The 25,844-nt window shown below is 42.7% G+C and overlaps 2 protein-coding genes across 2 annotated transcripts in view; one reads left to right on the top strand and one right to left on the bottom strand.

Annotated features, from left to right (window-relative positions):
* Window positions 1-25,844, bottom strand: part of LOC135225750 (putative leucine-rich repeat-containing protein DDB_G0290503) — a 562,436-nt gene that overhangs the window by 435,539 nt on the left and 101,053 nt on the right. The gene's annotated exons all lie outside the window — the stretch shown is intronic.
* Window positions 1-25,844, top strand: part of LOC135225751 (eukaryotic translation initiation factor 3 subunit K-like) — a 136,320-nt gene that overhangs the window by 34,491 nt on the left and 75,985 nt on the right. The window contains exons 2-3 of the mRNA XM_064265149.1: window positions 7,447-7,666; window positions 12,449-12,550. Of these exons, the coding sequence (XP_064121219.1) occupies window positions 7,447-7,666; window positions 12,449-12,550 (322 nt within the window). The remainder of the gene's footprint in view (window positions 1-7,446; window positions 7,667-12,448; window positions 12,551-25,844) is intronic.

The raw sequence follows: 25,844 nt of genomic DNA, 5'->3' as shown, positions 1-25,844 counted from the left end.
TCTCTTCCGTTAAGGAGAGATCTACTCAACAGCCCCACTTCGAGAGGGTACCACAAAAACCTCTCGCTCTGAGCTGACTGCGTGCTTCAGACTATCCAAAAGTTGGCCAGAGCGAGAGGTTTTTCGAAATCAGTTTTTTGGGGGGGCTAAAGCTATCGCCACCGGCGAGGAGACCATCATCAATCGCGGTTTACCAATCGAAGTGGGCCAGCCCTTTAGAAGTTGGTGTAAGAGAAAAGGAGTTTCCTCTACCACTACCTCTGTGAGCCAGATCGCCGACTTCTTGCTTTATCTTAAACAAGATCTGAAGTTGGCAGTGTCAACTATTAAAGGCTACAGAAGCGTCCTATCTGTAGTTTTTCGCCATAGAGGTCTTGACCTCGCTAATAACAAGGATCTCCATGATCTATTGAGATCTTTCGAGACGACCAAGGTACCGCTACCGAAGTTACCTTCGTGGAACCTGGATGTGGTCCTCAAATATTTAATGTCAAATCGCTTTGAACCTCTTTCCTCTTCGTCTCTACGAGATTTGACGAAGAAAACTGTATTCCTAACTGCTGCTGGCGACGGCGAAGAGAGTTAGCGAAATACAGGCTATCAGCAAACACGTCGGCTTCAAAGGGCATAATGCGGTCTGCTCTTTGGGTATGTCGTTTCTAGCCAAAAACGAAAACCCTTCCAATCCGTGGCCTAGAACATTCGAGATCAAGGGTATGGCAGAGATCATTGGTCAAGAGCCAGAAAGAGTCCTGTGTCCTGTTAGGGCTCTTAGAGAGTATATTCGTAGAACGAAGGATTGCCGAGGTTCTGCGGAGAACTTATGGTGTTCGGTCAAGAGACCAAACATGCCCATGTCCAAGAATGCACTGGCATTCTTTTTAAGAAACACCATTAAAGAGGCGCACTCTTCTTACAAAGACAGCGACTTTAAGATACTAAAAGTTAATGCGCACGAAGTAAGGGCTATTTCGACCTCAATAGCCTTTCAGAAAAACATGGCTCTTAAAGACATTTTAAGAATGCTACTTTTTGGAGGAGTTAACTCAGTGTTCGCCTCGCACTACCTACGGGAGGTGAGAAACGACCTATGAAAACTGTTACTCTCTCGGACCATACGTCGCCGCAGACACTATTTTGGGGGCAGGAGGTAGCACTCATCCTTTCCCATAGAAAAGGGTAGGTGAGTTTTTAATATTTGTATGTTTATGGTTGTAGGGTCGGCTGCCGAGTACAGTCGTCCCTTCCTTTAGCCTTTGGTATATGGGAGTTTGTTGTTAGGCTAACTTAGGTGGTGGTTTTTGCCTCGTTGCCCTCAGAAGTATGGTCATGGTCTAGTCACATTGTGGTCCCGTCCCCGTTGACAGATCATCTAGAGCGCACCAACTACACAGGTCACTACCTTGTTGGTAACTAGTGAAGCAGAAGCAGGCTTGGGTGACAGTAATCACGAAGTCAGCTATGCTAACAGGGTAAGGAACCCAAGATGTCAATCATATACATTTATATGTTTCCTAAAATCCTTTTGCTGTCTCTCCCACCGCCAAAGGTGGGATTCAGCTATATATATATATCTGACAGGTAAGTTTCATGAACAAAATGATATTGTTAAGATACAATAAAGTTTGTTCATACTTACCTGGCAGATATATATATTTTTAGTACCCACCCACCTCCCCTCAGGAGACAGTGGAGATAGAAATCTGATAGAAAATGGGAATGGTTCCTGATACCTGCCTCCCAGCGGCGGGAATGGGTACTAACCACCCTAACTCCCACTACGTGTGTCGTAAGTTTTAGAATTCTGTCGGACTTCAGAGAATACAGCTATATATATATCTGCCAGGTAAGTATGAACAAACTTTATTGTATCTTAACAATATCATTTTTACTGGTACTAGGTCTGGCTTTAGAGTTACTGGACTCCTGTCGCAAAACAATACTGTCCAGAGACATTTGTTTCTGGCATTTCTTTAAAATTTGTGTAAAGTTATATATGGCATTGTCATTAAACATGTTGGAGACAAAGATTACAACTTCTTTGTTGGGATGATAATTCTCCACAATTTTTTTTACATCATTCCACTTTGCAAACATGTCCTTAATCCCTGAAGTAGACACATTATGTATACCCGTTCGTTTTCTGGATTTTTCAAACTGGCCTCTGCTGGCCTTAAATTCGCTAACAGCAGCGCTTGTTGTAGGTACAGGCAGTCCCCGGGTTACGACGGGGGTTCCGTTCTTGAGACGCGTCGTAAGCCGAAAATCGTCGTAAGCCGGAACGACGCTTGGAAATATGTCTTAAACTAGTAAAAAGTTATAAAAACCTTACTTGTAATCCTTTGGTTACACTACATGTTGTTTCCTGTAGTTTTATGTACAACCTGGAGTTATTTTCATAAAAGAATGCTGGTTCTTGAAGGTAAAAATTATTGTAATCCTCTGGTGACACTACATTCTTGAAGTTTTATGTACAACCTGGAGTGATTTTGCCAAATCTTGAGGTCTACAAGAACAGCTGATTACTATTTAAGTATCATATAGACTAATTAGAGTAAATGTATCTTTAAATAGGCTTATATAGTAGTATCAACAAAACATTTCCTGCCATGAGTCAGAGGCCGTTTAATGAAACGAAACCACTTCTTTCTGTCCCTATCTGTTCAGAAAATAAAACGTTACGTCAATCCCCGAGACCATTGTTGCCAAGGCGTCTCTCTCCTCTCTCTCTCTCTCTCGTCTCTCTCCTCTCTCTCTCTATCATCTCTCTTCTCTCTCTCTCTCTCTCTCTCTGATCAAATTACACTGAAACCTTGACATATGATTGCCCTAATATATGAATGTTTTGAGATACAACAGAAAATTTGCGAAAATATAAGCTTTGATATACAACGAAATATTTGAGATACGATTTTGCGATGAGTGTTAGTTGTATAGGCGACCGATAAATGGCGTTCAGTCTGTTTGTTTGTTGGTGCTGCATGTTAACACGTCGTTGTTTAGTTCGTTGTATTTGCGCCTATTATTCGTGTTATTTTGTCTATTTTATTATTAACCATGGGTCTCAAAGCTAAAGACAAAGCAGGTGATAAGAAAAAACCCAAGAAAATTATTTCGATGGAAGCAAAACATGAAATTATAGCAAAGCATGAACGTGGCGTTCGTATCGTCGATTTGGCAAACGAGTATGGTCGAAATCCTTCTACAATATCCACGATCATCAAGCAGAAGGAAGCTATAAAAACCTTCCAAAGGCATAACCATTATTTCTAAACTACGAACTGATTAAAAAAAATAAATAAAAATTAGTTGAGCAATGTTATTTCATTTGTGTTTATTACGTAGTTATTAGTGTACATACGTAAATAAAAAGAGAGCAAATCGTTCCCTGCCACCCTTCCCTACCTCTTCCCCCTGCTGGCCTCACGTCATCTTTCGTTGTGGTAAGTAAAATTCCTTTCTTTTTTTTTAATTGATTTTATTAACATTTATTATCATTTATCACATTGCTATGTTATTTTATCATTATGTGTGTTATTACTTGTTTATTTGTGTATAAATTGTGTATATTATATGTAATTTAGCTGTGTTTAGGTTTGGTTTCATAGCGCTAGAACGGATTAACCCTCTTACGCCGATTGGACGTATTAAACGTCGAGTCAAAATGTCTCCCGTATGCCGATTGGACGTATCATACGTCGGCTCAAAAAGTTTTTTTTAAAAAATTCGCGGAAGAAAATACTTATAGGCCTACCAGCCGAAAACTTTTGTATCACGCGCCTTGTGGGGATGCTGGAGTTCAGGACCAAGGAGTTTGTTGTGTTTAAAATCGCTACGCATGGAGCGCAAGCGCGAAAGCGCGAATTTCTTTCTTATCGCACTAAAAAGTATCAGTGACACATCTCGGAAATTATTTCGTCACTTTGACATAATTATTGCACCATTTTAAATTATCCTTTACATGAAGTATTATATATGAAAATGTCTTCAATTTCATGCACAATACAACTAAAAAATACTCATGATTGTAGCTTTTATCAGTTTTGAAATATTTTCATATAAATAACGATAAGTGCAAAAATTTCAACCTTCGGTCAACTTTGACTCTACAGAAATGGTCTCGAGAAACGCAATTGTAAGCTAAAACTCTTACATTATAGTAATATTCAAGCTCATTTGCCTTCATTTTGCAACAAATTGGACGTCTCTAGCACAATATTTTCGATTTATGGTGAATTTATGAAAAAACTTTTTCCTTACGTTCGTGCGATAACTCTTCCGATAAATTTTTTCGTGCGATTGTCCTAATGTTTGCACCCCTTTTCAAATTTGCCGTTACATAAAGTTTTTATATATGGAAATGTGCGCAATTTCATGCACAATACAACAAAAAACAACCCATGGTTGTAGCTTTTATCAGTTTTGAAATATTTTCATATAAATAACGTTAAGTGCAAAAATTTCAACTTTCGGTCAACTTTGACTCTACCGAAATGGTCGAAAAACGCAATTGTAAGCTAAAACTCTTATATTCTAGTAATATTCAATCATTTTACTTCATTTTGCAACGACTTGGAAGTCTCTAGCACAATATTTAGATTTATGGTGAATTTAAGAAAAAAAAAACATTACGTTCGCGCGGTAACTTCGAAAAAATCAGAATTTTTTTTGTGCGATTGTCGAAATGTTTGCACCATTTAAAATTAGCTGTTACATAAAGTTTTATATATGAAAATGTGCGTAATTTCATGTAGAATACAACTAAAAATGATTGAAGGTTGTAGCTTTCTCTTTTTTCGAAATATTTGCATATAAATCACGATAAATAGAAAAAAACAAAAAAAAAAAAACCACGTTCGGTCAAATTTGACTCTACCGAAATAGTTGAAAAACGCAATTGTAAGCTAAAACTCTTACGGCCTAGTAATATTCTGTCATTTTTCTTCATTTTGAAACAAATTTGAAGTCTCTAAAACAATATTGTGATTTATGGTGAATTTTTGAAAAATATATTTACCTTCACTCCGCGCGACGATTCGCGGCCGCAAGTCTCCGAAATACGTACATGGCATTATCCTAATATTTGCTCCTTTTTTTCATATTAGCCTTTTTATAGAGTTTCATATATCAAAATGTGCGCAAATTCATGAAAAATACAATAAAAAAATAATTGAAGGTGTAGCTTTTTCCATCTTCGAAATATGTCCATATAAAAAATATATATATTAAAATTTCGACATTCGGTCAAATTTAACTCGTCCGAAATGGTCGAAATCTGCAATTCTAATCTAAAACACTTACAGTATCGTAATATTCAATCATTTGTCTTAATTTTTGAAACAACAAATTGGAAGTCTCTAGAACATTATTTAGATTACGGTGATTTTTTGAAAATAACATTTTTTTTACGTCCGCTCGTTACGAATTCGTACATCATTTTGTGATAATATTTTTCCGGTGTTGCTTTTATTGTTTTACAATGTATTATATATCAAAATGATTGCAATTTAGTGTACAATACAACGCAAAAAAAAGTAACTGGTTAGCTTTGACCGTTTTTCTGCACAGCGTGATTTGAATACAATGATGTATGAATTTTTTGTTTTTTTTTTCGCTACCATATATCGCATTATTTACATATGATAATGATATTATTTTTCATTCTGATGGTTGCATTCTAAATTTCAGGCAATGACAAAAAAAGGAGCCAAAAATGAACTCTTAATCTTCAAAAGTACGCGCGCTGTAATTTTTTGAAAAAATTATTTTTTCCACTTCCGCGCTCACTCCAAACCAGGCCCGGCATACGGGAGACGTTTTGATTTTTAGGGCTCCGGCGTAAGAGGGTTAATACATATTACATTATTTTTAATGGGAAAAAATGCTTTGAGATACAACTGTTTTGATATACGACGATGGTAACGGAACAAATTAAATTCGTATGTCAAGGTTCCAGTTACTGGATAATGTCTCTCTTTGTATACTTCGATTTTGCCAAATCTTGAGGGCTACAAGAACAGTTGATTACTATTTACGTATCATATAGACTAATTAAAGTAAACGTATCTTTAAATAGGCTTATATTATTAGTATCAACAAAACATTTACTGGCATGAGTCAGAGGCCGTTTAATGAAACGAACACTTCTCTGTCCTTAACTCGGAGCGTCGGAAGACGCCTCTCTCTCTCTCTCTCTCTGATCAAATTACTGGATAATGTCTCTCTTTGGATACTTGGAATTTGCGTTGTAATCTAACCAGAAACTTCGTTTTGTTATTATTACTGGAAACAAGCAATGATTTTTTCATTATTTGCGCTTTTGGACTGTTATATGTAAACTTTGCGCACCGCAAGCTAGTATGTATTCATTCGCTCGGAAACTAGTTCCGCATATGAGGCGTCACTAAAAAACATTGAAAAATATGACATAAAAAGTCGAAAATCATCATAACCTCAAAATTTTTGCTGTAATCTAACCAGAAACTTATTTTTATTAATATACTGTGCTAAACTATAAAGGATTTTTATCATAGTATGCGTTTTTTAAAGGCGTCATTAACTCGGAGCGTCGGAAGCGTCAGCGTCGTAACCTCGGAACAAGCGTCGTAACCCAGGATGGATTTTTCCATTGAATATTTAAGAAAAAGCGTTGTAACCTCGGAACGTCGTAAGCCGGAACCGTCGTAACCCGGGGACTGCCTGTATTTTCTCACTGAGATCGGCATGCAACTTCCTTCAACACTTTGCTACGAGTTCTTTCTTAAATTCTATAATGTTTCTCACCATTTTTACTGAAGGGCTTGCACTTGGAACTATCTTTGGCCCCATGATGGCTTATTAGGCAGTTGCACTCTACTAAAAAAAAGCACAAAAACAATGAACAAAAGCAGAATGGGTCACGAAAGAAGATAAGGTGCTTTGTTTGGGTGCTTGATACAGGGCCTGGTCATGTGCTGGGCCCTGGATGGAGCGTTTCCAAGTGTACGAAAACCGAGGAAACGTAGTTTAACAGAGACAAAATTTTGTAGAAAAAGTCTGCGAAAACTGAAATGTATGAAAAGAGAGGAGTATGAAAACCGAGGTTTGACTGTATTTAATTAAATGCTTGCCAAAATAGGATAGAAGAGAAGAAAAAGCCTCATCAAAATTGAGTAAAAAAACAAACTTTATGATGAAAGGAAAAACTCCTCAGTAAAAGACAAGACCCATTGCTCTTACAAGAGTTCCCTTCCAGACTACCTCTACAACCCATCTTTTACTTTGTCCTAAATAGATTAACCTAACTTACACAGGCAAGCACTACATATGTTGGTACTGAATAGTGCCATGGTTATTTATTGTTATTGTCTTTCAGGGTTCTCTCAGTTTCATTAACAATTGTTGATATTGTACTTTTATTTCTGTTTTGTGATGATACCATATAAGTAAAAGATTTTTTTTCCTCAGCTACAATCCAGAGAACATACACACTCTTGAACGGTATGTGGAACTCCAAGCACGTGATAATGGATATGATCTTGAGGCAAATCTGGCTCTTCTCAAACTATATCAGTTCAACCCCAGTACTTACCAGTCCAACATTGCGTGTCAAATTCTTATGAAAGCTTTGACCAACCTGCCACACACTGACTTTGTCCTCTGCAAATGCCTCCTAGGCCAAGATCAGGTAAGGTGTCAACTTCAGGTTAGATTTGCAATGAGTAAGCTATTTTGCACTTTTTTTATGAAACAAAGCAATGATGTTTTAAATTAGTAGCTTGTTTTGTAATTGTTCATCTTCTATTTTCAAAATAGGTCTTTTAGAAAGTTGTTGCTTATCAAAAGAAGGAAATATAATTGCAGGTAAATAGGTATTGATTTGAACTATTACATATACTACAGTAGTATTAGCCTTTGGCATGTGGTATATACACAGGTTGGTAAATAGTAACCATATATAAAATTGTAATGTGCCATATGGAATGATTTTTAAAAATCTAATCAACCAGCTTTCACTGAATAGAAAACATTTGTGGATAAATTGCACAGATATAATACATAGTATAAGGAGTTAACAGAAAGATTGAATATGTACAATATAATGATTGCCTTATATGTGATAACTCATCCTTAGCCTGCCAGGTAACCAAAACTTATGGATACTTTCTATAAAGCGTGCACACATACATGTATTAATGTATTCCAATACTATACTACTATAAATGGGTTTTCAAACATTTAAATTTCCTCTGATTTCATACTTTTGAAAAAAAAAAAAAATTCCCAAAGGCAGCCAATTCCAGTTCATATACACTTATGTTGGCTTATTATTAAAAAAAAATTAAAATTGATAGTGGAAAGAGGACTTAATTTAAAAAATCCTCTCATAGATGAAGGTGGAGAGTGAGAGTTGTTCCTGCAAGAATACAAACCTTCAGTTTTTATATAGGAATATTTTTGCCACAGCTGGTTTGTCCTTGCAACTTATTAAAAAGGTACCTTTAATTACTTTTTCTACACCCATTATTGAATCAAGATGTTTCTATCACTGGTCTTTTAATGGGCAGTGGAACTTTGACTTTAGTTGTGAACCTTTTATTATTACTGTATTGTGCTTTAATTGTGAAGCTTTTATTACTATACTGTCCTTTAGTTGTAAAGCTTTTGTTTGTGATGCAATGAGCTTTACTTTGAAATTTCATCTTCTTTGTAGTTTGTATGTCAGGGTATGGAAAATAATTTTTTGTTTGGGCATTTTTGTTGTGCTAGGCCTTGTTTGCCTTAGGGTATGCATGTGGGGGGGTCTTTTATGTAGAGTATTGGTATAAAAGATTTTTGGTATGTATATCTTGAAAGTATTTTATGATATGCTAATTTTATCACCTGCAGATGTTCCCAGTATACTCAGTTGGATAGCAGAAACCTCTCCTTTATGATGACCAGTATAGTTTTGGTGGAGATTTATTAATCTCTGGTTGCTTGCTTGTTTGTATCACCTGAATTTGCTCTGAATTATTTTGGAACCCAGGTGTTAAGGGTCTCTGATCAGCTTAAGGCTAACCAGGAGGCTTTCAGTGTTTGGAGTCCTATAGCTTTATCTATTTATTCCTCCTCCTCATTATAACTGTTGCAGATGGGATTCTTACAAAGTTATTACAGTTCAGTCTGGGAAGGCTACGTGTGTACTATGTACAATTCATCTTCCCATTACTACCGCAGGGTTACCTTTGCTAGTTTCCCCTGTAATTTGCAGTATATGTGCACAGGACCCCCCCTCCCTCCCATGAATAGTTGGAACCCCTATAAAAATGCTGAAAACGGCCTATTTTGTCAGTTAAAACTAGAAAAACCCACAAAACATTTTTATACTTGGTTTTTTTAATATAGTAGTGCCTCAGGATACAAAATTAATCTGTTCCAAAGCAGCCTTCATAACCTGATTTTTTCGTATCTTTAACTACGTTTTACATGTAAATTGCCTGATATGTTCCAAGCCCTACAAAAAACACCACAGTAAATTTTATAATAAAGCTAAATTGACCAATAAACAATGAAATTCAACAATTTGGACCATTCAATACCTAACATAACCTTTATTGTAGTACATACCTGTAAATAATGTGTATTAATGTACATGGTACAAGAAATACTTTACATACACGTACGTACATATGTAGTAAAATGTGGAACCTTACCTTTCGAGTGAGGCGATCTCCGAAAGTGGCAACAGGGGAGGAGGACAAATGGCAAAAAACATGAACACTCAACTTTACGAAACATTAAAAAATGGGAGAAAACATTAACACTAAACTTTACGAAACACATTAACAAATGGCAGAAAACATTTACACTTCTTGATTATCTCCATCTTTGTTCTCCATAGAAAGCATTCTCTTCTTTCCGTGAACTTAGCAACATTCTTGGGACTCATAGCTATTAACGTAAGTAATTAAGTTTGGCAAATGAACAGCAGGTTTGGTGTTGGGATCCTATGGGATTCCTTCCCTTCTTTTTCCTTTCAAAATTGTGCTAATTCAAGCAATTTGAGGGTCTAGGGCATCTTCAGGTTGGGACTAAGTGTACTAGTGTCTGTTTCTCCGTCCTTGTCTAATGTTCATGGCTTGGATTTGCACTTATTTTTCCTTTTGCTTGATGTTTATTCTTTTTGTGGTTCATTCTTGGAATGTTAATTTTCACCTTAGCTCCTATTAGTCCAGGTACTAGTATAGTTCCAATACGAGATAACTGGCTTCAGTGATGCAGTTGGGCCTAATTTCCTTTGGTTCTTCTAGGGTCTTAATATTTCTTCTTTCTGTAGTGGTATATGCCATTTCCTGGTAATTTTTGCTCATTGTTGGTGTGCAAGTCTGTTCTTGTAGTTTCTCTATTATTTCAACGAGAAACCATTCTTTTTTTGTGGTATTTGGTCTGATTAGGTACTAAGTACATAGCAGTTTAACAATTCAGTGTTCTCTTTATAGTCATATCACTCCCACATGGGCCAGTAGCTTGTTGGCAGCCATCAGACCCATGGCTGCCATGCATTAAGTTGTTCTGATTGACTGACATAGCCTTCTTTCTAGGAGATCTGTTGAGGATGTTTGGAGCTTTATTTAGCTGTATCTTTTTCATAGGCATGCTGTAATTTTATCTTTGTAGTTTTACATCAGATAGATTGTGATATTATTATTATTGTTATTTTATTTATTTATTTATTTTTTTTTTTGCCTCTATCACAGTCCTCCAATTCGACTGGGTGGTATTTATAGTGTGGGGTTCCGGGTTGCATCCTGCCTCCTCAGGAATCCATCACTTTTCTTACTGTGTGCCGTTTCTAGGATCACACTCTTCTGCATGAGTCCTGGGGCTACTTCAGCCTCTAGTTTTTTTTTCTAGATTGCTTTTTCAGGGATCGTGCCTAGTGCTACCTATGATTATGGGTACGATTTCCACTGGTATATCCCATATCCTTCTTATTTCTATTTTCAGATCTTGATACTTATCCATTTTTTCCCTCTCTTTCTCTTCAACTCTGGTGTCCCATGGTATTGCGACATCAATGAGTAATACTTTCTTCTTGACATTGTCAATCAACGTCACGTCTGGTCTGTGCACGTATCACCCTATCCGTTCTGATACCATATCCCCCAGAGGATCTTTGCGTGTCGTTTTCTATCACTCCCTCAGGTTGGTGCTCGTACCACTTATTACTGCAAGGTAGCTGATGTTTCTTGCACAGGCTCCAGTGGAGGGCTTTTGCCACTGAATCATGCCTCTTTTTGTACTGGTTCTGTGCAAGTGCCGGGCATTCGCTTGCTATGTGGTTTATGGTTTCATTTTTCGTATTGCACTTCCTACATATGGGAGAGATGTTATTTCCGTCTATCGTATTTAGAACATATCTGGTTCTTAGGGCCTGATCTTGTGCTGCTGTTATCATTCCTTCAGTTTCCTTCTTTAGCTCTCCCCTCTGTAGCCATTGCCATGTGTCATTGCTGGCTAGTTCTTTAGTCTGTCTCATGTATTGTCCGTGCATTGGTTTGTTGTGCCAGTCCTCTGTTTCTGTCTGTCTTTCTCCTGTCTCTGTATTTCTGGGTCTTCGTCTACTTTTATTAGTCCTTCTTCCCATGCACTCTTTAGCCACTCGTCTTCACTGGTTTTCAGATATTGCCCCAGTGCTCTGTTCTCGATGTTGACGCAGTCCTCTATACTTAGTAGTCCTCTCCCTCCTTCCTTTCGTGTTATGTATAGTCTGTCCGTATTTGCTCTTGGGTGTAGTGCTTTGTGTATTGTCATATGTTTCCTGGTTTTCTGATCTATGCTGCGGAGTTCTGCCTTCGTCCATTCCATTGTTATTATTATTATTATTATTATGAACAATCATTTTTAGAATCTCAATAGGCTTGCTCGAAGGATTGAATAGTGTGTGAGAATTGGAGAAATGTATAATCAAAGAACTTAGATAGCCTGATAGGAAGAGACAAGGGAACCAATGAAAAGTAAAGGGCACAGAGCAGTGCAACTGTGGACTAAAGGATGCTGCAAAGGAATGTCAATATACTGTGTATTGTCCTGTATTACTGAAGGAACACTCCAATTGGCACTTCCCCAAGGTGTGGTTGAGTTTTTGAATGGGGCTAAAATATTTATTGTGGTCAACTCTTGTAGCCATTAAGAAAATACAGATTTGAAAGAACTCCTCAAGAAATCTTTTAAGTTATTTTTCTTGATAATAAATCATAATTAAGTGAGAGGTTTGTATGCTTTGAACATGAAATGAAAATGTATCTTGTATATTGAGAGAGTACTCTATTTCACCACCATTGTTTTTGTCATTGTTTATTGGGTTTATTTTCAGAGGATGAGCCATGGTGATTCAGTTTTGTAAGTTTTGGCTTGTAAATTATTATAATTGAGAAAAGGGGCAAAGATTTGCTGGACATCCCTAAGAGTGTGATTTTCCTTACAGATGGAAGAAGCAAACATTAAGAAGATCATGTACCTTCATGATCTTCTGGAGATGTGTCAGTTTCAAACATTCTGGAGAGAAAAGGCACAGTATTCTACCCTTGTAAGTATGAAAAATTAAAGTTACAGCAAGTACAGTATATATTCATTATTATGTAGTTACCAATACATACAAAGATTTAGAAATTAACCTGTTGGGGGTTTCGTGTCAAATATTTGCTTGCGTTTATAAGTATACAAGTCAGCAATTTATGTACTATTCTTATGAGTTGACTTCATGGTGAGACCAAGTCTTGTATAAAAATGTAGTCAATACTGGTAATCACAAGTGATGGAATTATATTTTTCATGCTTGCCATTCCTTACTTCCAAGATATCATATTTTTTTGTTTTGTTAGACATCATGTTCTTAACCATTGCAACATGAGTTAAGAAAACTTTTTATTGTGGGGTTGTTAGATAGGTCCTGATATATACCCACTCTTCAGGATTTCTTGGGGTTCCCACAGGATTTCATCCTGGTACTTCTATATCTATCACTTTTCAGAGCAACTGTTCCTCATTCCATCTCATTGCATTTCTAAACAATCTCATTCTTTGCAATCCCATTGTTTTTCCAGTATTTTTATAGCACATCCCATCCCTTCCTTATAGTACATACCATACTCTGGCTCATTTCGAGTATCTAAGCTCAGCTACTTAGGCTAGAAAAGACCCAGTGTATGTGATCTTGTATGGCATTTGGAAATGATACCCATGGTCATACATTTAAAAAATCTATTTAATTTTATTTGTCAGTGCCTATGGTTCTGCTGCAAACAACTACAAGCCTTGTCTACCTACTGTGTCTTTTCTTTCCCTACTAATGGGATTGTAATTTAAGTCAGTATATCAGTTGGTCATTTTTATATCCTGCAGTGGAAACAAGAATGCATCCTAATATTATATTTATGATTTCATCTCTTATATTGTTTCCAAGATTTTTCATGCCCTTAGGCTTATTTGTTCCGATGCGAGATACTTACCTCGAACCATTCCATAGGAGATTCCCGGATGTCGATCCGGGTCCGACCAGAAAATTCTGGTTATATGCCGCACCCAGGTCAGGCCTATGCCCCAGGGGTCGGAGACCAAGCCATCCTAATGACCTATAGTCAGTCCTTCTCTGGTCGCAGGAGCGTGCATACGCCCCTGCTCGTCCGGTGTCCGGCCCTTATCCTTTGTCCGTGTGTGTGTGTCGTGTTTTTGTGCGATGTCGGCCTCAGAGCCTCAACGTCGTTGCCCCGGTCCTAAGGACGGGCTTGTGGAGCTTTTCTCTCGCCCCCTCTGATTGATCCACATTCTTTGTGTAATTCGTGTAGGGGGGGCGCTTGCTCTAAAGCCAACACGTGCGTGGAGTGCATTTCTTGGCCATCCTATCAGTGGGATTTGGCTTCCACTAAGAAGAAAAAGAAGTCTAAATCTTCGTCGGCGAAGATTTCGCGGGGATCGAGGAGTGAGAGCAGCAGCAGAGACGGCGGCGCCCCTTCTCCTTCGGTATCGTCGGAGAGGAAGTCTCCCGCCTTTCTGCAGGTTCTTTCTCCTGCCCCCTCCCAGCGAGGGGGCCTAGGTGAGTTCGTTGCCGGGTCTCCCCCCAGGGGGGTCCCGATGAGTCTTTTCCCCAACAGGTGGTGACCGGTGGAGGCTTCCGCGGTGCTGAGGGACTGCTGGTCGCGGTTGCAGCTCCAGGGCTCCCCGTCCTGGTCCTCTCTCTTGGCATCGGTGCAGGGGGGGGACCCGTCCCTCCCCTCTGCGGAGCTTCCCGCTTCGTCTCTCCCCACTACAGCTCGCCTCGCTGCGGCCCCTCCCGCTCTCGAGCGGAGCTCGCTGCTCGCGGCCGGGACCCGGGCCGGTTTTACCCCGGTCACGGATCCACCCAACCACCCGGCTCCAACCCTTTTCCCTTCTGCCATTGGGGATGGTCTTTCCCCCTCGTACTCCGGGCAGATCCCCAGTGAAGGATGATGCATTCCCGTCCTAGGGCTTCCCGTCTAGGGGACAGGGGGAGGAGGAGCCGGGAATGGCCTTGGGAGCGGCCCTTCGGGGCGGTCCCGCTTTGATAGAGGTGTCCCCGAAGCGGCCGAAACGCTCCTCGCGTTATTCCCCCTGCGACGGGAGTCGCCGGAGGAGAAGCAAGAGACGTCGGGATTCGTCAGGGGAGAGGAGTTCTTCAAGTTCCTACTCAAGGGAGCGATCCTCCCGTAGGAGGAGACGCTCCTCCAAGAAGAGACGCCGTCATGGGAGACGCAGGAGACGTAGTTACTCCTCGTCCTCGAGCGGCTCTTCCCGCTCTCATCATCGTAGCCGGGATCGTAGAGGGAGTGATAGGCGTCGGGACAACTCCCCCCAGGGGCGGCGGCGTTCTCCTTCCCCCGAGGGTGGCCCCCACCCCACCCCAATGGCCCCCAGGAAGGTCTCTCATGGGGGTTCCCAGCCGTCTCCCTCCCTACTCGTCCCTCGGTCCCGGTGGATCCTGCCTCGGTCTCGTCAGCCATAGGGTTGGCCTCCATGACGAGCGGGCTCCCTTCTTCCGTGTTCCCACACGATTGTCGCCTTCGCGGACGAGCCTAGAGCCGATACCTCCTTAGGGGGTTCAGAGCCCCTCCACCGCTCAGGTATGAGTACCTCCTCGGGGTGGGCCAGGCGTTCGGGCATCCCCCCTTGCAGGAGACCGGTGTGCAACCGGGTTTTAGGAGCCCCTCTCCTCTCTAGGGTAGCTTCTCCAGCTTCCCTCCAGCTAGGGTATGGGGCCTCTCCTCCGCGGCGGGACGCTGAGGAAGAGACCCTTATCCAGGAGGTACTCCAGAATGCCCTGGAGGAATTGGGTCCAGTGGATGAAGGTTCTGCTTTCAGGAGAGTCCTCTCTCTGATTAGGTCCATGAACCGGCTAGAGGAGCCAGCCCCGACGGTAGAGGACAACAGATCCATGGCGGTGGACTTTCTGTTCAGGGACCCAGAGGAGGAACCCAAGCCCTCTCTCAGCCTCCCTAGGTTCAACAATACGGAGAAGGCCCTGACGGTGGTGGACTCATTTCAGGCTCCAGTAACTCCTTACGTTGGCACTCCTCGGCTAGACTACTCCCAGCGTCTAAGCCGAGTCAGAGGCTGAATCCTGCAAATTCTCATCGGGGTGTGCCCCTCGGGTCAGTGCCCCCGGAGATGCTCCTGTTTACGGACGCGTCGAAGGCAGGCTGGGGGGGCCACCTGAATTCCCTCTCAGTGCGGGGGATATGGTCGCAAGAGCAGAGCACCTTCCACATAAACAAACTGGAGCTCTTGGCAGTAAAGCATGCCCTGGGAAGCATCAGGAGGCAGTGGGAGGACACTCGGTGTGTCTGATGTGCGACCAATGCCACGGTGGTCGCCTACGTCGAAGACAAGGAGGCCTGAGATCAAGGGATCTCTGCGGATTGACGGAGGAGATCTTGAGCCAAACCAAAGCCCTAGGGACCTCCTTGACGGCAAGACTCATTCCCGGCAAGAAAAACGTAAACGCCGACGGCCTCAGCAGACGGGGTCAGGTGGTGGGATCCGAATGGTCCCTACACCCCGAAGTAGTGAGGGAACTAATAGGGAAGTGGGGCTCCCCATCCCTGGACCTGTTTGCTACAAGGCTAAACACCAAACTGCCAGTGTACTGCTCCCCGGTGCCGGACCGAGCCGCGTTTTGGGAGGATGCTTTCCAGCACCTGTGGGACGGCCTGGACATGTACGCGTTCCCTCCCTTCGGAGTCCTCAGCAGGTCCTCAACCATCTAAGAAAGGCGAAAGGGGCGGCCCTGACGTTGGTGGCGCCTTGGTGGCCGGACAGGGAGTGGTTCCCGGACCTTCTAGAGTTGGCCTCTCTTCCCCCTTGGGAGCTGCCCCCCAGGCCAGACCTGTTAAGACAGCCCCACTTCGAGAGGTTCCACAGGAACATTCCAGCCCTCTCCCTTTACGGCTGGAGACTATCGAGCGGCTGTTAAATAGGAGAGGGTTTTCTGGGAGGGTGGCTTCTCACATGTCCAGTTACTTGAGGGAATCCTCCTCTAACATCTACCAGGCAAAGTGGAAGGTTTTTGGGGCCTGGTGTAGAAAGCGTAACCTGAACCTCTCCGAGCGAAGATCCCAGACATCGCAGAATTCTTGACCTACCTGAGGTTGGACAAGGGCCTGTCAATTCCAGCAGTCAAAGGAGCCAGGTCCGCATTGAGCCAGGTCTTCTCCCTGAAAGGGCTGGATCTGGGGAACTCGAAGCCTCTGTCCTTGCTCATAAAGAGCTTTGAGCAGAAGTGTTCCCCGCTGGGATGTTGCAATAGTTTTAGATTCCCTGAGGAAGCCCCCGTTCGAGCCGCTCAAGGACATCCTGGATAGGAGCTGACCCTCAAGACAGTGTTTCTGCTAGCCCTGGCCTCCACGAAGAGGGTGGGGGAGCTCCACGGCCTCTCGTATGTAGTGACCCACACGAGGGGATGGAAGGAACTCTCATTCAGGTTTGTCCCTTCCTTCGTGGCTAAGAATCAGAACCTCGAGCTCCGATCTCAGGTTCGTGGAGTTTTCCATCCCTGCCCTCCCACCCGAAATCGGACCAGCTTAAGGATCCTCCTTTCCTCCGGTGAGGGCAGTTCGGAAGTACATGGAAAGAACAGCCCGATTCAGGCCGGAGGTAAAGAACCTCTTCGTCACCACGGGAAGGGTGAAGAATGCAGTCTCGAAAAACACCATCTCCTTTTGGCTGAGAGAAACCATCCGGAGAGCCTACGAGAAGGGGGGGGGGGCCTTTCCCCTCCAGAGGGAGCCAGGCCACCCCCATGACATCAGGGGAATTGGGGTGTCCCTTTCATTCCTCAAAGAACATGGCAGTGGACCAGGGTTTTTCCCCCCCCCCCCCCCTCCCCCCTGAGGGCAAGAGTCTGGAATAGGCAGTCGACATTCACAGCCCACTATCTAAAAGACTGCACGAGAAGGTCGCTCGATGCCTTTGAGATTGGCCCCGTGGTGGCAGAGGCCAGCAACAGGTCTAGGTCCCCTCTCCAATCTTCTTGGAGTGGACGGGCCGGTGTGTATTGAGTGTATGTGAGTGTGTGTGGTTTTTCCTCAAATCCCCCCTAATCCTTATCCTTGTTATCCCTGGGCCTTTGGTTGGAGCGAGGAATCCAGGATACTCAGGTAAGATACGCAGGAGTGCGTATGGTTCTCAGCACAAACCACAGTTTTACATGTCAAGGTTTGGTTATACCCGCACCAGGCTTGCCTTGCACCCCCCTCCTAACCAACCACCCACGATAACGGGGCTGGGTTGGGTTCTAAGGGGAGCAGTCGCCCCTCCTCTGACCTATCACCTTTGGGGGCCGTTCCCTCCCCTAACCTTCGCCCTCCTCCTAAAGAGTAAGTCTCCTATGGAATGGTTCGAGGTAAGTATCTCGCATCGGAACAAATCACAAATTCTTGGTAATTTGTATTTTTGTACATGGAACTTACCCAGCAGATATATACTTAGCTATAGACTCCGTCGTCCCCGACAGAATTTCGAATTTCGCGGCACACGCTGCAGGTAGGTCAGGTGATCTACCGCCCCTGCCGCTGGGTGGCAGGAATAGGAACGATTACCGTTCTAGAACCAGATTTTCTCTGTCGCGGTAGTGTCAACATACGTTGTTGCTACCTCCTGACTTGATTTTCGTTTTTTCATCGCCATCGACCTTCTGGGCTGTCTTTTGCAGGGAAGTACTGGGTCTTTGGTTTGGCATACGCTTTTATTAACTTTTTAATGAATTTGGCTTCGAAATTTCGAAGAATATAGTACGTGAAACTACCGAATTTTTCGGTAGACACTTATATTTTGCAATAAGGGAAATATTGATTTTTTTTTCACTAATACGTGTATAAGTGTTAGAACTTGATGAAGGAAATATAAGATCTAACTTCCTACTTTAGGAAGTCAGAAAGCATATAACTAGATACGCTTCCTTTAGAAGCTTTAAGAGCTCTCGTACTAACGAGCAGTTAGAGTATTGACAATTCTAGTAGTTGTTTTTGCATCCTCATCACCTTCTTACTCCACAGAATCTACAAATTCATATGTGCAAATTTGAAGATAAATGGATGGAGCTCAAAAGGCGAGCTCTAAAAAGGTAAGAAGTGAATATAGTGTTCCCAGTGCAGTGGAGGGTGCGTCTGATCGGCTCCGTAGCACTTCCAGGCCTAGACCTCTTCCAAACTCCCAGACCCAGTGGAGGAGGAAAGTCGACAGCCGCAGGAAGGTTAGGGAGAACCCCCACCGGTCAGCATCCCCTCGGCAGGTTCTGTAGAACGTCCCAGACTGCCAAGGATAGCCATTGATAAGGCATCCTTAAAAAGTGCGTCTCTTCATCTTACATCCGAAAAGACGAAGAATGTATGTTTGGAGCGATGATCTAGCGCGTTCTCTGAAAACTAAGAGAACACTGAGCAAGAGCCAGCCGCTGCCAGGAAGCCGCGTTCCAGCAAGCTAGCGTGAGCTACGTTCCTATAGCCAGCAGCGAGGTGCGTTCCAGCTAACAGACTAGCGCGAGCCGCGTTCCTACAACCAAACGCGAGCCGCGTTCTAGAAAATTTTTCTTGGCGCAAGGCGCCCTTCAAAGAGACGAAGCGCCAGCCTGGCGCTTTGTGGACCGGCTAGAGCAAGGAGCCTTACAGTAGAGTGGCAATCAGAACGATCCTTCCATTGAACGTTTCCGGGCAAGAGGCTCTTTCTAAAAGGGGTCTAGTAGGCGCTCGGAACTGTCAGGGCGCACGTGACCTTCCACGCAAGCGGAACGTTCCAGGAGCGAGTCTCCTTTCTAGCGTTGCGGAACATTCCAGGCGAAAGCGCGGAACATTCCAGGCGCTAGGTGCAAGGATCCAGGCACCAGAATATCCTTTCTCTATCTGCCTCGGCAGGGAAAGAAGGTAGTAGAGTATCTGCTGTATGAGAATACGATACGGCAAATCATAAGCACATACCGTAGTTTACTTACTTCTTTTGCTGAGCAACTCAGTTACCAGTATCCTTCCAGGAATTTCCTAGGAAGGACTACGCTTAAAGGGATTGTTAAGACAACACCTACTTAGCTTCTAGATTTATCGAAGTCTTGTTTCGCTTAGATATGCATTATAAGAACTTCCTGAAGTTCGATAATAATTTTATAAGATTCCTTTATTAAATGGAGTAGCTGGCAACTCTGGAAGAGTAAGGCCAGTTGGCTAACGAGACTGCTATCGCTTAGACACCAACGCAGTATCATGGTAGGTGTCGGTCATGAGTGGTCGGTAACATGTCTCTCTCCTGCGGGATGGAATGAATAACCGTGTCTCTCCCCTACAATCGTGGTTTTAGCCTCGGATTGAGGGGATAGTTAAGCAAACATAAATAAAATATTGTCTGCCTTTTGCTAAGAAGCTTTCAATAAGAAAGATATTACAAACATTTCAATGCTGTTTACCGTAGGTAACATTTTTAAAGGATTCTAACGCAGCGGAACTCTATATTGTATAATGCTCTCATGCTTACGAAAGCATGGCTTATTAGAGTACATGCTTAGTGAGAGATGAATGTAGTAGAGAATTCACTTTAAGACTACGGTATGGTCAAGTCTTATGCACATACCGAGGTTAACTACAGAATTCCTAGTATCCTTACAAAGGTTTCCTAGATTAATGCTGTTTTTACCACCATGTGACAGTATTATAAAGGATTCTAATACGGCAGCGCCGATATATATAATTCTCTCATCCTTTCGAGAAACGCACACAACCTTTTTAAATTCGGATATTGCTCAAGAGAAGTTGGGTGAGTCGGATGGGAAACATTCTCTTAGTGGCAGAAGTTTGTTTCCCTGAATGGACTATACTACGTATATAAAAGTTTTTTCCCACTAAGAAAACGGATTAACATGTGAAGGATGTCGGGTACCATAAAGGCATAGATGTTATGGCACATAAACCTAAAAAGAACTAGAAGGAAGCGCCAGCCTGGCGCAAATTGCGCCAGAAGCGCCTGCCGCGCCAGAAGCACCATCCAAGATATTTTCTCGTTTTAGCGAGTTATTAACCTAAGAGTCCAGTAGCCTCTCGGACAGCAGGCTCGGTAACGGCAAGATTCGTTCCTGATTTCGTTACCCATTTAATCGAAAAGGGTCGCTTACAAGGAATGATGAAATGATTTATTTTAATCACTTAGGCCAATTCCACGACTCTCTCATATCGCAAAGAGCATCGAGAATCTCTTTTTTCGCCCCTGTTCGCGTTAACAAAAGAGAACCTATTTGGGAACAGACACTGAACGTAACGATCCTTAAGAGGTTCGATGCAAGATTTTGCATGTCCGTGAGAACCTTCTCTGATCGAAGATAATAACTGTTAACGTATGTCTAATATTTATTGAAAAGAGTTGTGAGAACCTGCGGAAAGTCTTCTTCATAGATCTCTTTGTAAGGTAGAAGACGAACAGGCTTCCTTTAGACTGCTTCTTTTTCCTCGAACCAAGAGAGGTAGCAATATAAGACATCTTTAAATTTAAAGAAGGGGAATAAACTTTAGCCTTTTTTCCCCTAGTTATAAATTCTTAACAGATATTAAGATAACTGGGCGTCAAAGGAAGAGAGGATGTATGCCTCATTTTGGCCTTAGAGAGGTTGGATTCACAGAAGTCACGTCTTCTCACAGCATGTTTCGTAAGGCTTTTCCAAGAGTATCTGGATATTCTATCAGAATCTATTATAAATAGACCTATACAAAACTCCACTCTGAGTCTGTCCGCGTGCAGACTGACCAGAAGTGGACATGAATGAGAGGTTTTTTCAAGGTAAATGACAATAGTCATGGCTAAGACATAAAATTGCTGCAGATCGTGCTAGATGGAATGAGGAAACTGTCCTCTTCCGATACCTCTGTGAACCACATAGCGAGGTTTTTTCTTCACTTTCAGAGGAAGAATCACCTATGTATATATCTGCTATCAAAGAACGCAGTAAAAGGCCATACTCTGTCTCTACAAAGGGAATTAGAGATAACAGAGGATTAAGATCTTCGGGATCTTATACGATACCGCAATACGACAAGAGTAGGATATCATGTACTTCGAATGGGATTTTTTTTTGTGGCCACAGATTCCGTGTTCCGACAAAATGGAACTGCTCCTCATCAAACTTCTTTGAGGAAGTTTATGAAGGAATTCTTTGTTTCTCTTAGCCCTAAACGACCAAGAAGACAAGTGAATTTTTTGTTGTGTGCATTGGAATCTCGCATCAGATTCAAGGAGACTCGGCAATGGGTTCTTGCCAGCATAGTATGTCTGGCAAAAAGAAATAAATCCCTCTATTCCCTGACGCCAACGCTTTCAGATAGAAGTTTAGTTGCCCAGGCAGGGTACTTACATTTTCATCTACAGAAGAAGAGATGGTTTAAACGTTTGCCTACAGAGTCTTCGGGGTGCGATGAGGGCTCAAAATGCTTCCCAGAAGGTATTCAGAAGGATACAATAAGAGCTAGAAATCAGGGTTCCGCCCAATTTCAGCTCAGAGTCTCCTTCGACTTCCAGACTCCTTCCCTTCCTTCGGGCAAGGATAGGGAAGATTCTGCAACGAGGAACCTCATCAACATGTAAGAAGAGATCTCGTTAGCAAAAGAAGTGTTCACGAAGGATCCTCCTCGGAGGAAGACTCTTCTCTCTCGTATTGTTAGATATCCTGTCGTCTACTGGTGTAGCTGGACTAAAATCACCTCCCTTGCCAGGGGCCAAAAGCTCAAAGGGGAAGAATTTCTTCCACCCTTCTCCAGTCTCCTGATAAACTATGTGGTTGTTCAGACTCTCGGACAATGTAGCGCCAGCCAGCAAGCGCCAAATGCCAATACCGGCGAAAAACGCCAGAGGCGGACAGTTCCAAGGAACTCTGTCATGGTCGGATACTGAGAAGGAGCGGGCCTCCAACCTGGCGCAAATGAACCAGAGGCGAACAAATCGGACAGATATAAGAGTGTCCGATGTGGACATTGCCAGACAGCCTAGAGACTCTTCCAAGCTCGAAGCTCCAGCAAGTGTGGAGGAGCCAAGCCAGGCGCGAGGCGCCAGCCAGGCTCTAGGAGCCAGCCAGGCTCTAGGAGCCAGCCAGGCTCTAGGAGCCAACCAGGCTCTATGGAGCCAGCCAGGCTCTAGGAGCCAGACCAGGCGCCATCCAGGTGCCAGGCTCCTTCAAGGCTAGGCTTCAGTCAGGATTGAGGATCCATCCAGACGCAAGGCTCCTTCCAGTAAAGAGAAACCTAAAGCTCTGTCATGTAAGAGGGCTAGTCCCCATTGATATGATACAGGTAAGGCTCTGCCATGTAAGTGGGTCAGCCCCCATTGGCACGATCCGAGAAGGCTCTGTCGTGTAAGCGGGCTAGCCCCCCATTGACATGATCCAGAAGGGTTTGTCAGTCATAGGTCCCTACCTCGCTGAAACTCTTGAGGCATGCAGACTCATAGACAGTAATCATGAAGTCTTCTGCCAGGCTCCAGGTGCCTTCCAGGCGCAAGGCACCAGCCAGTCGCAAGGCTCCAGCCAGGCGCGAGGCGCTAGCCAGGAAGGAGGAGCCAATCAGGCACCAGCCAGGCGCGAGGCGCCAGCCAGGCGCAAGGCGCCATCTAGGCGCGAGGCTCCAGCCAGGCTCTAGGCGCCATTGTTCAGGCGCAAGGCTCCAGCCAGGCGCGAGGCGCTAGACAGGCGCTAGGCGCCTGCCAGGCACGAAGCGCTAGCCAGGCTCCAGGCTTCACCCAGAAGAGATCTATATCAAAGAACGCCCTGGCCTTCTTTGAGACATTGTGATCTCCTAAGCACTTGATAAGTGCATTGATGATTCCTTCAAACAGCTGAGAATTAAAAGTGCATGAAGTGCGAGCTTTTCCGAATTCTTGTTCTTTCCCTAACAATATGTCAATAAGGACATATTAGCTGTCACATACGGGAAGATGCAAACTCTGTGTTGACTCCCATTATCCGAAGGATGTCAAGATAACCTTCGAGGGATCCTTCTCTCTTGGTTGATACGTGTCTGCGGATACATTGCTGGGATAGGGAGCAGATACTGATCCTTAACTAGTGAGTTAAATTTTATTTAACGTCGTGTTTTTTTCTTTGGGTTGTTTGAAAGGAGTTTGTAGATAACTCTTTTCAACTTAAGCACAATAACCCTCGTGTTAGGATCAGGTGATCGGGATCGGTGTTGTGCTCCTTGATTATGCCACTAGGCATAGGCATATTGTCATGTAAGAGGCTCTGTCGAGTAAATGGATAAGACCCCATCGACAGACCCACAAGAACTCTTAGCCATAGGTCACATCCTCGCTGAGGCTCTTGAGGCGAAGCAGATTCCTAGGCATTAGCCATGGAATCTTTCCGCCTGATCAAGTAGGAACCAAGGTTTTATTTATTTATTTACCTACAAACGTATGTTGTTTACCTGTCTATTCAGTAAATAGTTGTCTCTTTCCCACCACCAAGGGTGTCAATCAGCTAAGTATATATCTGCTGGGTAAGTTCCATGTACAAAAATGATATTGTTAAGATACAATAAAGTTTTGTACATACTTACCTGGCAGATATATACGATTGATGGCCCACCCAACCTCCCCTCAGGAGACAGGTGGAAGAGAAAATCTGGTTCTAGAACAGTAATCGTTCCTATTCCTGCCACCCAGCGGCAGGGGCGGTAGATCACCTGACCTACCTGCAGCGTGTGCCGCGAAATTCGAAATTCTGTCGGGGACGACGGAGTCTATAGCTAAGTATATATCTGCCAGGTAAGTATGTACAAAACTTTATTGTATCTTAACAATATCATTTTTCCTAGCGATACTTACCTCGAACCATGGAATTAAACTCACTCCCTTCCAGCCCCGCTGAAGCTTAGGGGAGACACCTCGGAGTGGAGTAAGAAGGACTGACTATAGGTCATTAGGATGGCTTGGTCTCCGACCCCTGGGGCATAGGCCTGACCTGGGTGCGGCATATAACCAGAATTTTCTGGTCGGACCCGGATCGACATCCGGGAATCTCCTATGGAATGGTTCGAGGTAAGTATCGCTAGGAAAAATACAAATTACCAAGAATTTGTGATATTTTTTCTTGTTAGGATCGAAGATGTAGTAACTTTTTTGGATTATACTTGTCTTTTCTAATATTTCTTTGCAAAATTACAATTATAACTTGACCTGATTATACTTGTCTTTTCTAATATTTCTTTGCAAAATTACAATTATAACTTGACCTACTATCATAAAAGATAAGAACTAAAACCAACAGCAACCCCTAGGTATATTTATGAGGAAATATATAACAGGATGTCATGTGAGAGAGAGAGGCAGCACTTGCTCCCTTGAAGTCAAGATCACAACTAGCTCATGCCGCCTGCTTCTTGATTTTAGCCTGTCTAAAAGTTGCTGTTAGGGAATTTATGGGCTATAGAAATAATGGAAACTCTCCTGCCTCGATTCCTTCAAATCGGTGGCGCATAATATTTATGCTGAGTGGATCCATCCATCAATGGTTAATAAGCAGTATCTCAGTTACAGAATTTATGGGTTTGTCAAGAAGAAATGTCCTTTCCTTTCCAGTTTGCAAACTTGGTCATGAAGTTATGAATTATAGGCTTATAATATTGCCAAATACACTGTTGGTGACACCTTCAACATTTTGTAGAAGGCAGAGGTTACCCATTTGGTCTTGCAGGTGTTTTGGACCAGGTGAATGGTTGGATCTCTGGCCTGGAAAGGTCCCTGGTATCCAACAGACCAAGTAAGCATCCTCCACCTGTGACCTACCAGAGGAAGTTTTAACATGCCTTCCACTTGGAAATCAGAAGATCAGTCTCAATAGATTCTTTCAATTTGTATATCATGATATGAATATTGGATTTTTTCCACATCATTTGGTCTCTAGTAATATTCAATTATTTACCTTTATTTTGCAACTAATTGGAAGTCTCTAGCACAATATTTAGATTTATGGTGAATTTATGAATAAAACTTTTTTCCTTACTTCCGCCCAGTAACTCTTCCGAAAAAATCACATTTTTTTGTCTGATTGTCGTAATGTTTGCACCGTTTTATATTAGCCGTTACATAAAGTTTTATATATGACAATGTATGCAATTTCATATAGAATACAACTAAAAACAACCCGTGGTTGTAGCTTTTATCGGTTTTGAAATATTTTCATATAAATAACGATAAATAGAAAAAATTCGACCTTCAGTCAACTTTAACTACACCGAAATGGTCTAAAACATCAATTGTTATGCTACAACACTTACAGTCTAGTAATATTCAATCAATTACCTTCATTTTGCAAGAAACGGGAAGTCTCTAGCACAATATCATATTGT

Source organism: Macrobrachium nipponense, chromosome 13 (assembly GCF_015104395.2).
Source record: "Macrobrachium nipponense isolate FS-2020 chromosome 13, ASM1510439v2, whole genome shotgun sequence".
Classification (NCBI taxonomy): Eukaryota; Metazoa; Arthropoda; class Malacostraca; order Decapoda; family Palaemonidae; genus Macrobrachium; species Macrobrachium nipponense.
The sequence above is the reverse complement of the archived record's forward strand: the minus strand, read 5'-3'. Positions and strand labels throughout refer to the sequence as shown.